Genomic DNA, 15,190 nt, shown 5'->3' on the forward strand with positions numbered 1-15,190 from the left:
TGTTAATAATTTTGGTAGGAGGACCTGATTTTTTTCTTGGTGTCCTACCACTGACATCCCACAGAGAGAGGAAGGGAGGGATGATCTACCTCCCCCATCTCAACTGTGGAAAGAAAGGATTTCTATAGGGAGATGGGATCTGAGGGATCATGGGAAGCAGGACAGCAGTACAGAAGCACACGCACGCACACACACGCACACGCACACACACACTGACAGGAGACTTAAAAGGGCTGGAGCTCAACCAGGAGGGCACAGGGCTAAGACACAGCTCTTAGGGAGTGAATGTAGCAGGAGGCGATGACAAGAATGCATTGATTGAAGGACCTAGCCCAGCACTGGTCAACTCCGAGGGGTTAGAGGATGGGGGTCTGGGGTACAGCAGGTAGCTCAGGTGAAACTTTCTCCTCATCTCCAACCTAATTAGGTAATGGATATGCATGCAAAACCAGGAGAAAAGGGACTTCCATGGCATGGCGGTCCAGTGGCTAAGAATCCACCTTCCAATGCAGGGGGCGCAGTTTCAATCCCCGGTCAGGGAACTAAGATCCCAAGTGCTGCATGGTATGGCCAAAACAAAAAAAAAAAAAAAGAAGGAGGAGGAGGAGCCAAGTGGTGAGCACAGATGAGTAGAGTGGACAGATGTGCTTTGGACCAGGGAGGAATCCAGGAAGTTTTGCCCACTGAAACCATTAGGAAAGCAAGGGAAAATGCCCTGACTGTGTAAAATCCACCAGGGCTGTCATTTATAGAGCTTTACTTGTGCCAGATCTTTTCAGATGTGATCTCGTTTAATCCTCCCCATAGTCCGACAAGGCAGCATGTAGGACTTATTTCCATTTTGCGGATGAGGTAACTGAGACACAGCAGGGCTGAATAATTTCTTGCTTTTTCTGTTTTTCTAATTTGGCTGTGCTGAATCTTAGTTGCAGGACGCAGGAACTTCATTGCCACATGAGGACTCTTAGTGGCAGCACGTGGGATCTAGTTCCCCAACCAGGGATGGAACCCAGGCCCCCTGCATTAGGAGCACAGCATCTTGGCCATTGGACCGCTAGGGAAGTCCCTGAATAATTTTGTGAAATGATGCTGCCAAGAAGCAGCAGAACACAAACACAGGTCCAGGTCTGTCCGATCCACAGACCCATCCTTGAGCCACTGTACTCCTGTGTAGCAGAAGCACAGGTCCCTGTGTGCCCAGCCCAGTGGCCCAGCTTATTGGGCATTTGCAGAAGATAGCCACAGTCTCCTGGGGACCTGCCACCTGCATTCAAGCAGGGAGAGGGCAGGCACAGCACTCCCGCTGTGAGGCAGTAGGGACCTGTCAGTGATTCCAGCTGGGTCCGTCCTGACAGCTGGACCTGCGCTAGCAACGCCAGCTGCTGCCCAAGAAGAGGCTGCTGCTTTCTGTGACCCCCTGTCCTGGGCAGGTTCCTCTGAGCACTTTCTAAAGCAGCTGCTCAACTCTGACTGTGTCCTTGCCTTTATTTGGCCCAGCAAGAGGGGCAGAAATTGCCTACAGCCAGCTGGAGGGAGCTGACCGCATCTTTGGAGAGCAGACTGGCTGTGGGCACAGCGGCACGCAGGAGTCCTGGCACAGACCCTGGCCCGGAGGAGACCTCAGCAGATGACTGCAGGAGAAGATGCTTCTCAGCCGGCAGGCAGGCACGGCCATCTGAGGGGGGGACTGAGGGAGGCCTGAGCAAGCCCCCTTTGCTCAGTCACGTGGTCGTGGAGTTTCTCATGCCAGATCCCACTGCGGAAGCTGGGAACACAGCAGCTTCCACGACGGATAAGACCCCTGATGTCAGAAACTTAGCAGCGGGCAGAGAAACAGTGCCGAAGCTCCCCAGTGAATCAGGCTTTCAGGTATGGGGGTAGCATTTCCCAGGAAAGCAAAGGACAGGAAGCAGTGGGAAGAAAGTGTTCCATGAAGACCCCCAAGGAGGAAAGATCTTAAAAGCAAGAAACTGAGAAGACCAAGAGATGCCGCAGACAGAGTGGTTCAGGGGTTGGTGCGTCCTGGAAACTTGAGCAGGGCCGTGTGCATGCTTGTAGACTGTGTGGAGGGCTGCCTCTTTATCCCAGGAGAAACGCGAGAGCCAAGGAGCAATTTTTAAACAGGAAAGTGACATGATATGATTCTCATTTTAGAAATATTACTCTGGAAGCAGACTCTGGAGAATAGGCAGCCAGAGGATCATTATCTATCTTTCAGTAATCAAATGTATTGTCGGACGGGGAGACAGACGTGTGTATGTATGTGTGTATGAATGTATCTGCATGTGGAAACAGGTGAAATGCAAGCTCGGAGAGGTGAGGTATATACATATGTAATCAGATGGTAGAGAATCTGCTTGCAGTGCGGGAGACCTGGGTTCAATCCCTGGGTCAGGAGGATTTCCTGGAGGAGGAAATGGCTACCCACTCAGTATTCTAGCCTGAAGAATTCCATGGACAAAGGAACCTGGCAGGTTACAGTCTATGGGGTTGCAAAGAGTTGGACACAACTGAGCAGCTAACACTTCTATCTTCTTCTCTATATGTTCAAAATGTACTGAACAATTCAAAGGTATTGGAGCCAGGCACTGCTCCAAGGCTTTCCACAAAAACTCTCATCTAATCATCATAGTCATTTCAAGGTGAAATAGTTATCAACCCCATTTTACAGATGAGGCGACACAAACTCACAGAGGGTAAGTAAATTGTCCAAGGTCACACAGCTATTAGCTAGTGGAGCCAAGATATGAGCCTCAGCTTCCTGACTCCTGAGTTGCCTGTGCTCACTCAGAGGGCCCCTATGGACTCCTGGTCTAGAGTTGGGGTTCCTGGAAGGTGGCCGCCTTCCTCATCCTCCACCGTGATTCGGTAGGTCCGAGAGTTCTCCGAGGAGCCCTTATCAGCACCACAAAGCTCAGAGTAGAGATGGGGAACCATCCATTTGACAGAGCTCCGTGCGGATTTTCATGCGCGGCAGATGTGTGCTTTCGCTAGTGCTGGGGCTGAAACAGAGCATTTAAATGCAGATCAATGCAGAGGTTGACCCGCTGGAAATGCTCTGGTAGTTCTAAGGCTGGCAGGGCAAGAGTGCAGTCTTCTAAAGGGTCCCTCTGGGGCCCAGGCTGCAGGCTACAGGCAACTTTGGAGTTCAGAGTGTTCATGAAGGGCTTGCTACAAAGAGTGCTTTCCCACACAACCGCATCTGCATTTCTTAAGGGAAACCTTTTGATTCTGCATCTTCTGAGCCTCAGTGCCAGATCACCAGGGATATTCTGTACTTAAAACAGCTCCCTCACAGCTCCCACTCAGCTCCACAGTGCCAACTGCAGTGACGCCTTGGGAGTTCTGGGGTCTTCATCACATAGACGAGGTTTCCTGAGCATCTACTGTTGTCTGCCAGCATGCGGGACACTGCAGTGAGCGAAAGAGACAGCGTTCTGCCCCCATCTTCACAGTCAACCAAAGGACAATGCCAGTCAGCGTGGGGGTGCTGGGTGGTGTCAGGGAAGCAGTGCTTGAGCCGCGGTCTTAGCGGCAGTGTGAATTCACCAGACGGGGGGAGAAGAGGGACCAGCAGGTGCGAAGACCTGACTGCCCCACCAGACAGAGCAGGGGGTGTTCCAGGAGGGCTGAGGTCAGCAGAGGTCAAACCAGAGGTCAAAGAGTTTGCTGTAAGGTGAACCAGAGAGGCAGGCAGGGGCTACAGGGGTGAATTTCATGTGTTAATTTGGCCAGGCTGCGCTGCCTAGTTGTTTGAGCAAACATGAGCTAGATGGTGCTATGAAGACAGTTTGTAGATACAATCAACATCTACAATCAGTGTACTTTGTACGTAAAGGAGGTTATTTTTCTTTTTTTTAAATTTTTTTATTATTATTATTATTATTATTTTTACTTTACAATATTGTATTGGTTTTTCCATACATCAACATGCATCCACCACGGGTGTACACGTGTTCCCCATCCTGAACCCCCCTCCCACCTCCCTCCCCGTACCATCCCTCTGGGTCATCCCAGTGCACCAGGCCCAAGCTTCCTGTATCCTGCATCGAACCTGGACTGGCAATTTGTTTCTTATATGATATTATACATGTTTTAATGCCATTCTTATTTTTCTAATGTGGAGGTGGGCCTCACAAAATCAGCTGAAGGCCTTAAGAAAGGAAAACTGAGGTTTTCTGGAAAGGAGGGAATTCTGCCTCAAGATTATAGCATAAAAATCCTGCTTTAAGTCTGCTTGCCTGACCTTCCTTAAAACAACTTCTCTCATCCCCCTCTCCCTCCACGTATGTGTATGTGTGCATATAATATGGTCATATTCCCTATTGGTCACTTTCTCTGGAGAATCCTGACTGACACAGGACAGACCATAGAAGGCTTTGCAGGATTTGGGCTAAGTTGGGTAGCTCTTCTCCAACAAGCTATGGGAGACAGAGGACATTTTGCAGGGAGAGAGGCTGAAACAATCAACACAGTCCTGCCCAGAGCCAGGCTGGAACCCAGGGGCCAGGCGTGGTGGGCTCCAGGGCCCAGCATCATCTGTCATGTTGCCCATCCTGCAGGGTCCTGAACCTCTCTCTGACAGGTGAGGGTACTGTTGGCACCCCCAGATCCCAGTGGTCGTTCATGTGTTTATTCAGCTGTTTGGCAGATGCACGTGTTTATGGAGCGTGGCCTGCCCTACCCACCGAAATGGGCTGGGCTCAGGGCATTCCTTGACTATGGTCCTATCAACAGCCTTTCCTCTACATTCATTCATTCAACAAATATTGGAGGCTGTACCATGAGCTGAACACTACGCTATGGGATATAGCGGGAAACAAAATTGGCAAAACCCCGCTTCATGCAGCGTACGGACGCCACCAGGGCCACTGACCGAGCTGACCAGTGTTATCAGGCCGAACATAGCCTGTTGGGCTGAGGTGGCCAAAACTGAAAATAAGAGGACAGAGTGGAGAGGTCAAGTACGTAGTGCAACTTCTCAGGCTCCAGAGTCCAGCAGATCCTGTTTTCTGCACCTCCTGCTCACCTCTCTGAGCCTTCGTGTTCTCACCAACAAAATGGACAAAAGTACCCAGCAAGACACACATTCACACCCCCAGCTTCAGAGGACAAATGAGATAATAGACCAGAGTCTCTATCCCAAAGCACTGTGGTGCACATCTCAGCAAATGCTGGTGAGGTTTGTTTCGGTTTTGTTAGTCTTGTCACTGTGTTACCTGTGACAAGATAACACAGGTTAAGTAATTTTCCGGGAGCCACACAGCAAACCCAAGCCATAGGCCCACCCTCCAATGTGCCAGCCCCAGGGCCTACTGTAAAGACCCCAGCAAGGAGGCTTGGAGTATTTGGGTATCTTAGTCTGGGTTTCATCTTAGATGCCTCGAGTTTGCTAAGTAATTATAGCAAAACAACTGAAGAGAGTGAGAGAATGAGCTGAAGAAGAGGGTGGGAGATCACTGCCAGGCGAGGCCAGACTCCCCCCAGCCTCGCCCTCCCTGAGGGCTCATTGGTCTCCCTCCCGCAGAGACGGCCTCTGGCCCAGCGCCTGCAGCAGCCTTGCTCACTTGCCCAGCTCCTGCCTCCCAGCTTCCCTCTGTGCCACACTATCCACAAAACACTTCCTGCAGGGGAGCGGGGGTGGCCCAGTGCAGCCTGTCTTCCCTCCTTCAGCGTGAGCAGACCCCGGGATCCCACCACCCCACAGCCGCCCTGCCCCGCAGAGAAAGCTGGAAGCCTCATCTCACCTGCCTGCCTCTCCGCTGCCATCACCTGATGAGGGGCAGGGTCAGTGTCCACAGACTGTAAATGCCTTGCAGGTGATGCTGGGGAAGAGGCATTCGGGAAGTTTCCCCAAATACCAGCCCCTGCACCTGTCTGCAATCATGGTGTCTCCTTGCACTTTGGATTTTAACTGTCTTCAGTCAGTCAGTTCAGTCGCTCAGTCATGTCCGACTCTTTGCAACCTCATGGACTGCAGCATGCCAGGCCTCCCTGTCCATCACCAGCTCCCAGAGTCCACCCAAACCCATGTCCATCGAGTCGGTGATGCCATCCGACCATCTCATCCTCTGTCGTCCCCTTCTCCTCCTGCCCTCAATCTTTGCCAGCATCAGGGTCCTTTCAGATGAGTCAGCTCTTTGCATCAGGTGGCCAAAGTATTGGAGTTTCAGCTTCAGCATCAGTCCTTCCAAAGACTATTCAGGACTGATTTCCTTTCAGATTGACTGGACTCTCAGGCGTCTCTCTGTAGCCACCTCGGGGCTCCTGTCTGGGGTGGAGGGTGGTTTTACGTTTTGTTTCTTGGCCGCGCTGGGTCTTCATTGCAGCACACAGTATCTTCACTGTGGCATGTGGGATCTAGATCCCCGACCAGGGATCGAACCTGAGCCCTCTGCTTGATCTGAGTCTGGAGTTTCTTTTTATATAAACTTTTTATTTTGCTTTAGGGTAGAGCCGATTAACAATGCTGTGATAGCTTCAGGTGAACAGCAAAGGGACTCAGTCACACATGTCCACGTATCCATTCTTCCCCAAAGGGAATGTGGAGTACTAACCACTGAACCATCGGGGAAGTCCCAGGCTTGGATTTTTTTTTTTTTTAATTGAGTGATAATTAACATACTGTATTAGTTTCAGGTGTATACCACAGTGATTCGGTATTTTTATACATTATGAAATGATCACCCCAGTAAGGCCACTTACCGTCCATCCTCATATACAATATTATTGACTATGTTCTTTATGCTGTGCATCTCCTTCCCGTGACTTTTTGTTTATAGTCAGAAATGCATGTCCCCTAAGCCCCTTCGCTTACTTCATCTAGCTTCCTCCCCTCTGGCAGCCACCAGTTCTCTGCATCTCTGAGTCTGTTTCTGTTTTCTTTGTTTGGGTTTTTAGATCCCACATTTAAGTGAAATCATAGTTTTTGGCCTTCTCTGTCTGACTTCTTTTAATCACATAATATCTATTGGGGCCATCCATGCTGCTCAGATGGCAGAATTTCACCCTTTTATGGTTGAGTACTAGCCCTTGCGGAGAAGGCGATGGCACCCCACTCCAGTACTCTTGCCTGGAAAATCCCATGGATGGAGGAGCTGGTGGGCTGCAGTCCATGGGGTCACGAAGAGTCGGACACGACTGAGTGACTTCACTTTCACTTTTCACTTTCACGCATTGGAGAAGGAAATGGCAACCCACTCCAGTGTTCTTGCCTGGAGAATCCCAGGGACGGCAGAGCCTGGTGGGCTGCCGTCTATGGGGTCTCACAGAGTCGGACACGACTGAAGCGACTTAGCAGCAGCAGCAGCAGTATCCCTTGTGTATGCATACCCCCTCTGCTTCATCCATAACCAGTCAGTGGACACCTAATTTGCTTCCGTGTCTTCGCTGTGGTAAAGAAGGTAGCTGTGCCCATCGATACCCGTATCTTTTCAAATCAGTGTTTCTCTTTTCTTTCAATAACTACTCAGAAGTGGAGTTGCTGAACGTATGGTAATTCTATTTTTAATTTGGCTCAATGGTAAAGTACCTGCCTGATAATGCAGGAGATTTAGGTTTGATCCCTGGGTGGGGAAGATCCATTTGAGAAGGAAACAGCAACTCACTCCAGTGTTCTTGAGTGGAAAAATCCCATGAACAGAGAAAGCTGGCATGCTACAGTCCATGGGATGGCAAAGAGCTGGATACAACTGAGCAACTGGGCACACACGAGTGACCCCTGTTCTCCACATCCTTTCTGACCCTTGTTGTTTCTTGACTTTTTTTTTTTTTTACAATTTTTAATTAATTAATTTTTGACTGCTCCGGGTCTTTGTTGCCGTGTATAGGTTTTCTCTGGTTGCGGCACACAGGAGCTGTTCTCTGGCTGCGGTGCACAGACTTACTGCCGTGGCTGCTCTTGTTGCAGAGCACAGGCGAAGAGCTCTCAGTCATTGCAGTGCTTCAGCTCAGCAGTTGTGGCACACGGGCTTCGTTGCCCTGTGGTATGTGGAATCTTCCAGCACCAGAGACTGAACCCATGTCCCCTGCACTGGCAGAAGGATTCTTAACCACTAGGCCACCGAGGAAGTCCCTGGCCTGTTTGGTAGCGGCTGTTCTGACAGGTGGATGAACTGACTGCCTTGTGATCTGCCCCACCGCAGACTGTCCTCCCCCACCTTCTTCCCTTCAGCTTCAGGGCCCTCCCCAGGCTTTACGCTCCCGTGGGCACCACATCCTTGGCTGCGTCTTTCTGCAATAAGCCGGCGGCATTCTCTACCGTAGCATCTTGTTCCTTTCCTTTAGAGCACACATTGCAGCTTGTAATATTCATTACTTTGTGTGTGTGTGTGTCTTTCTGTCTCTCCTTCAACCCCTTCACCTCTTCCACGACCCCATACACATGTTAAATTTTTAAATGCCAGAAAACAGGCACCACCTCAGCCTTATTCCCCAGTATATACAGTACCTGGTACATTTCAGTTTCCCAGTAAATATTTCTGCCTGAATAAATAACGACATCAGTGAATACGTTTGTCTTAGCTCCTCTGCCTGAGGGCAGAATCTAAATGTGTGTGTGCATGTGCACACGTGTGTGTGGGGGGGGGGCGTGTGTGGGGGGGGGGCTGAATTTTAAGCAGATGGGCAAGCTTCCAGAGGCAGAAATGGGGTCTGGTTCATGTTTGTATTTCCCCAGCATCTAGTGGAGTTCTCAGCACAGAATAGATACACAGCAGAAACTGAGGATCAAAGGGACATTAACCCAACATGCCGTGGCGACCAGAGACCATGTGGGGCCCTCCCTAGTGTTCTGTGCTGTGAGGATCCCTTGGGGCCAGTCAGGGGGATAAAGTCACTTGGCCTTAAATTATGGTACTACCCATTTCAACTTGTCCTAAAAGCTAAGCCCCATTTGGTCATTGACAAACCGGCATGTGCATGCTGCTTGCTCAGTTGTCTCCAGCTATTTGTGACCCCATGGACCATAGCCCACCAGGCTTTTCTGTCCATGGGGTTCTCCAGGCAAAAATACTGGAGTGGGTTGCCATGCCCTCCCTGCAGGGGATCTTCCTGACCCAGGGATTGATCCTGTGTCCCCTGCATCTCCAGCATTGCAGGTGGATTCTTTACCCACTGAGCTACCTGGGAAGCATTGACAAACTCACCTGTACCTGTTTTACCCTATTTTGTCCCATTCATTCATTTTGTGATGGGTCTACTGGAAGCCTGGCAGCGTGCTAGCACCTCATTACTCAAGATGTGGTCTGTAGACCAGGAGTTCCGCCATCTCCCAGGAGCCTATCAGAAACGCAGACTCTCCAACCTGATGGGAGACTTACCCAATCAGAATCTGCCTTTTAGGAAGATGCCAGGTGATTTACGTGTACACTGCAGGTTGAGAAGTCCTGGTCTAGAAAAAGATAGACACAATGTTTACCTTCATGGAGCCCAAGGCAGGCAGAGCATCAGTGAACAGCAACAGCTGGAGGTATTAATGAGAGAAGAAAAAAAACTGAGAGCTTTATATCAAGGGAAACTCACCCAGGAGATCGGTTCAGTCAGTTCAGTTCAGTCGCTCAGTTGTGTCAGACTCTCTGCAACCCCATGAATCACAGCACGCCAGGCCTCCCTGTCCATCACCAACTCCCAGACTCACGTCCATCGAGTCAGTGATGCCATCCAGCCATCTCATCCTCTGTCGTCCCCTTCTCCTCCTGCCCCCAATCCCTCCCAGCATCAGAGTCTTTTCCAATGAGTCAACTCCTTACATGAGGTGGCCAAAGTACTAGAGTTTCAGCTTTAGCATCAGTCCTTCCAAAGAACACCCAGGACTGATCTCCTGCAGAATGGACTGGTTGGATCTCCTTGCAGTCCAAGGGACTCTCAAGAGTCTTCTCCAATGCCACAGTTCAAAAGCATCAAATCTTCGGTGCTCTGCTTTCTTTATAGTCCAACTTTCACATCCATACATGACTACTGGAAAAACCATAGCCTTGACTAGACGAACCTTTGTCGGCAAAGTAATGTCTCTGCTTTTGAAAATGCTATCTAGATTGGTCATAACTTCCCTTCCAAGGAGTAAGCGTCTTTTAATTTCATGGCTACAGTCACCATCTGCAATGATTTTGGAGCCCCCAAAAATAAAGTCTGAGACTGTTTCCACTGTTTCCCCATCTATTTGCTATGAAGTGATGGGACCAGATGCCATGATCTTCGTTTTCTGAATGTTGAGCTTTAAGCCAACTTTTTCACTCTCCTCTTTCACCTTCATCAAGAGGCTCTTTAGTTCCTCTTCACTTTCTGCCATAAGGGTGGTGTCATCTGCATGTCTGAGGTTATTGATATTTCTCCCAGCAATCTTGATTCCAGCTTGTGCTTCTTCCAGCCCAGCGTTTCTCATGATGTACTCTGCATAGAAGTTAAATAAGCAGGGTGATCATATACAGCCTTGATGTACTCCTTTTCCTATTTGGAACCAGTCTGTTGTTCCATGTCCAGTTCTAACTGTTGCTTCCTGACCTGCATACAAATATCTCAAGAGGCAGGTCAGGTGGTCTGGTATTCCCATCTCTTGAAGAATTGTCCACAGTTGATTGTGATCCACACAGTCAAAGGCTTTGGCTAGTCAATAAAGCAGAAACAGATTTTTTTCTGGAACTCTCTTGCTTTTTCCATGATCCAGCAGATGTTGGCAATTTGATCTCTGGTTCCTCTGCCTTTTCTAAAACCAGCTTGATCATCTGGAAGTTCACAGTTCACGTATTGCTAAAGCCTGGCTTGGAGAATTTTGAGCATTACTTTAATGCTAGCATGTGAGATGAGTGCAATTGTGTGGTAGTTTGACATTCTTTGGCATTGCCTTTCTTTGGGATTAGAATGAAAACTGACCTTTTCCAGTCCTGTGGCATCTGCTGAGTTTTCCAAATTTGCTGGTATATTGAGTGCAGCACTTTAACAGCATCATCTTTTAGGATTTGAAATAGCTCAACTGGAATTCCATCACGTCCACTAGCTTTGTTCGTAGTGATGCTTTCTAAGGCCCAGTTGACTTCACATTCCAGGATGTCTGGCTCTAGGTCAGTGATCACACCATCGTGATTATCTGGGTCATGAAGATCTTTTTTGTACAGTTCTTCTGTGTATTCTTGCCACCTCTTCTTAATATCTTCTGCTTCTGTTGGGTCCATACCATTTCTGTCCTTTATCGAGCCCATCTTTGCATGAAATGTTCCCTTGGTATCTCTCATTTTCTTGAAGAGATCTCTAGTCTTTCCCATTCTGTTGTTTTCGTCTATTTCTTTGCATTGATCGCTGAAGAAGGCTTTCTTATCTCTTCTTGCTATTCTTTGGAACTCTGCATTCAGATGCTTATATCTTTCCTTTTCTCCTTTGCTTTTCACTTCTCTTCTTTTCACAGCTATTTGTAAGGCCTCCCCACAGCTATTTGTAAAGCCATTTTGCTTTTTTGCATTTATTTTCCATGAGGATGATCTTGATCCCTGTCTCCTGTACAGTGTCACAAAACTCAGTCCATAGTTCATCAGGCACTCTATCTATCAGATCTAGGCCCTTAAATCAATTTCTCACTTCCACTGTATAATCATAAGGGATTTGATTTAGGTCATACCTGAATTGTCTAGTGATTTTCCCTACTTTCTTCAATTTAAATCTGAATTTGGCAATAAGGAGTTCATGATTTGAGCCACAGTCAGCTCCAGGTCTTGTTTTTGTTGACTGTATAGAGCTTCTCCATATTTGGCTGCAAAGAGATCAGAGCAGGCATTAAAAACCACCTGAAAAGTTTTGCTATTTTGTCCTTAAAGCAGCAGGAATCTCAAGGAAAAGGGTTTACAGCAAGGGTGGGAATGAATGAATTGGCCCACGTCCCCTCTCAAGGGTAGTGTGAGGGTACGTGGGCCCTTTGTGATTCATCCTCAAACAAGACTGCCTTCTCTGTCTTCAGCCACACTCTTGTGTCTGATGAGCAGGGTGGGACAGGACCCCAAAGTCCAGGCAGGTCTAGGCTCAGCCTCTGTCTGTCCAAGAGGAGTCTCCTGTTGATGCACCCTCATTCTGAACCCTGGCCCTTCCTGTGTGGTCATCCTGCTGCGGACCATGCCCAGGGTTTCAGGTACATGCCTGTTCCCTCAGTTTTGAGATGCACATCAGAGATGCTCAACATGGAATTAGGGTTCTGAAAGTGAATCCTGACTCAGCTCTCCACACCCTCCAGTAGCTAAGTAGAGGCCAGAGGGAACTGTGGTAAAGACTGGAGTCAGAGAGGCCTGGGTTCAAGTCCTGGCTCAGCCATTGCTCACGTTGTGACCTCTCTGAACTTCTGTCAGAATCTGTAAATCCCTGCCACGTAAGGGTATTGTGAGGGCCAGGTCCAATGTGCATGCTTTATTCAACAAATGATTTCTTGAACACCTACTGTGTGCCGCTCTGTATACTGTCTGGGGCCTCCAGTCCAGTCCAGTTCAGTTGCTCAGTCGTGTCCGACTCTTTGCGACCCCATGAACCGCAGCACACCAGGCCTCCCTGTCCATCGCCAACTCCCGGAGTCCACTCAAACTCATGTCCATTGAGTCGGTGATGCCATCCAACCATCTCATCCTCTGTCATCCCCTTCTTCCTGCTCTCAATCTTTCCCAGCATCAGGGTCTTTTCCAATGAGTCAACTCTTCGCATCAGGTGGCCAAAGTACTGGAGTTTCAGCTTCAGCATCATTCCTTCCAATGAATATTCAGGACTGATCTCCTTCAGAATGGACTGGTTGGATCTCCTTGCAGTCCAAGGGACTCTCAAGAGTCTTCTCCAACACCACAGTTCAAAAGCATCAATTCTTTGGTGCTCAGCTTTCTTCACAGTCCAAACTCTCACATCCACACATGACAACTGGAGAAACCATAGCTTTATCTAGACAGACCTTTGTTGACAAAGTAATGTCTCTGCTTTTTAATATGCTGTCTAGGTTGGTCATAACTTTTCCTCCAAGGAGTAAGTGTCTTTTAATTTCATGGCTGCAGTCACCATCTGCAGTGATTTTGGAGCCAAGGAAATAGTCTGTCACTCTTTCCACTGTTTCCCGATCCATTTGCCATGAAGTGATGGGACAAGATGCCATGATCTCAGTCTTCTGAATGTTGAGCTTTAAGCCAACTTTTTCACTCTCCTCTTTCACTTTCATCAAGAGGCTCTTTAGTTATTCTTCTCTTTCTGCCATAAGGGTGGTGTCATCTGCATATCTGAGATTACTGATATTGCTCCTGGAAATCTTGATTCCAGCTTGTGCTCCTTCCAGCCCAGCATTTCTCATGATGTACTGTGCATATAAGTTAAATAAGCAGGATGACAATATACAGCCTTGATGTACTCCTTTTCCTATTTGGAACCAGTCTGTTGTTCCATGTCCAGTTCTAACTGTTGCTTACTGACCTGCATACAGATTTCCCAAGAGGCAGGTCAGGTGGTCTGGTATTCCCATCTCTTTAAGAGTTTTCCAGAGTTTGTTGTGGTCCACACAATCAAATGCTTTGGCATAGTCAATAAAGCAGAAATAGATGTTTTTCTGGAACTCTGTTGCTTTTTCGATGATCCAGCGGATGTTGGCAATTTGATCTCTGGTTCCTCTGCCTTTTCTAAATCCAGCTTAAAGTTCACGGTTTACGTATTGCTGAAGCCTGGCTTGGAGAATTTTGAGCATTACTTTGCTAGCGTGTGAGATCCTTGCAATTGTGTGGTAGTTTGAACACTATTTGGCATTGCCTTTCTTTGGGATTGGAATGAAAACTGACCTTTTCCAGTCCTGTGGCATCTGCTGAATTTTCCAAATTTGCTGGTGTATTGAGTGCAGCACTTTCACAGCATCATCTTTCAGGATTTGAAGCAGCTCAACTGGAATTCCATCACGTCCACTAGCTTTGTTCATAGTGATGCTTCCTAAGGCCCACTTGACTTCACATTCCAGGATGTCTGGCTCTAGGTTGGTGATCACCATTGTGATTATCTGGGTCGCGAAGATCTTTTTTGTACAGTTCTTCTGTGTATTCTTGCCACCTCTTCTTAATATCTTCTGCTTCTGTTAGATCCATACCATTTCTGTCCTTTATTGTGTCCTTCTTTGCATGAAATGTTCCCTTGTTATCTCTCATTTTCTTGAAGAGATCTAGACAAGAGCCCTGCCATCATGGAGGTTAGCAGCCCAGTGGAAAAGCATCCTTAGTTGAACAATCATGCAAATAAATATTAGATGACAAATGTAGTCTGTGCTTTGAAGTGGGTGGGAAATAACTATGAGAGAGCAAAACAGAGACCCAGTCCAGCCTGGGAAATCACAGCAGGCATCTCTTTGCCCAGCATGACTCTGCACCTCTCTTTCAGGTACCTGGAAGGAAACCACTTAACAGCCGTGCCCAAGGAGCTATCCAGCTTCCGACATCTGACACTCATGTAAGGAGCCCCACACCAGTGGGACATCAGTGGGATGTTTAGTTTTCTCTCCTAGGGGAGCTTAAGAAATGGGTGCGGAGGAAGGGGAGGATGGCACTGCAGCCGTTGGGGCATTCCTGCCCTTCTACCCCTGGTTGGAACAGCAGGAGACAGCTAGGAAGAACAGGCCAACCAGATAGGCTGGGCCTCACCCATTGAGGACTGCGCACAGAAGCACCCAGAGCCCAGCCTCGGTAGCCACCCGCATCACCTCCCTCCTTGCCTTCGGAGCCTCTGACCTTCCAGGCTCCCAGTTAAATTCCTGAGATCCCTTAGTCTTCAGTTTCTTGCAAGCAGTGGCTGCACTCAGGATGGCCAAAAGCATAAATTTGCCTTTTCTTCTTCCTACTTCTTTAGTTACTCAGTGAATGTTCTAAGGTGTTTGTTGTATAGTCGCTAAATCATGTCTATCTCTTTTGTGACTTCATGGACTGTAGCCCTTCAGGCTCCTCTGTCCATGGGATTTTCCAGGCAAGAATACTGGAGTGGGTTGCCATTTCCTTCTCCAGGGCATCTTCTCGACCCAGGGAGATAGTTCAAATTGAGATTCCTTCAGGTGGGAGTTGCCACTGTCTCCAAGTCTGCCAAAACCCAGGAAAACCCCTGAGTGAGGAGCAGGGCTGCTAGGCATGAGTGAGGCTCGGGAAGCTGGCTGGTCCATGAGCTTTGTCTCTCAGCAGCCTCACTGCCTTGCCAGGAGGGCAAGCGGGATCCTTGG

At 48.4% G+C, this 15,190-nt stretch overlaps 1 protein-coding gene across 3 annotated transcripts in view; it reads left to right on the forward strand.

Moving 5' to 3' along the window:
• Positions 1 to 15,190, forward strand: part of SLIT3 (slit guidance ligand 3) — a 718,940-nt gene that overhangs the window by 637,212 nt on the left and 66,538 nt on the right. For all 3 annotated transcript variants that reach the window (XM_086362269.1, XM_086362271.1, XM_086362270.1), the window contains exon 21: positions 14,365 to 14,433. In XM_086362269.1, coding sequence (XP_086218395.1) covers positions 14,365 to 14,433 — 69 coding nt within the window. The remainder of the gene's footprint in view (positions 1 to 14,364; positions 14,434 to 15,190) is intronic.

The sequence above is a fragment of the Bos grunniens genome, chromosome 20 (assembly GCF_055505025.1).
Source record: "Bos grunniens cultivar Pamir isolate PY7600 chromosome 20, Bosgru_T2T1.0, whole genome shotgun sequence".
In the NCBI taxonomy this organism is placed as follows: Eukaryota; Metazoa; Chordata; class Mammalia; order Artiodactyla; family Bovidae; genus Bos; species Bos grunniens.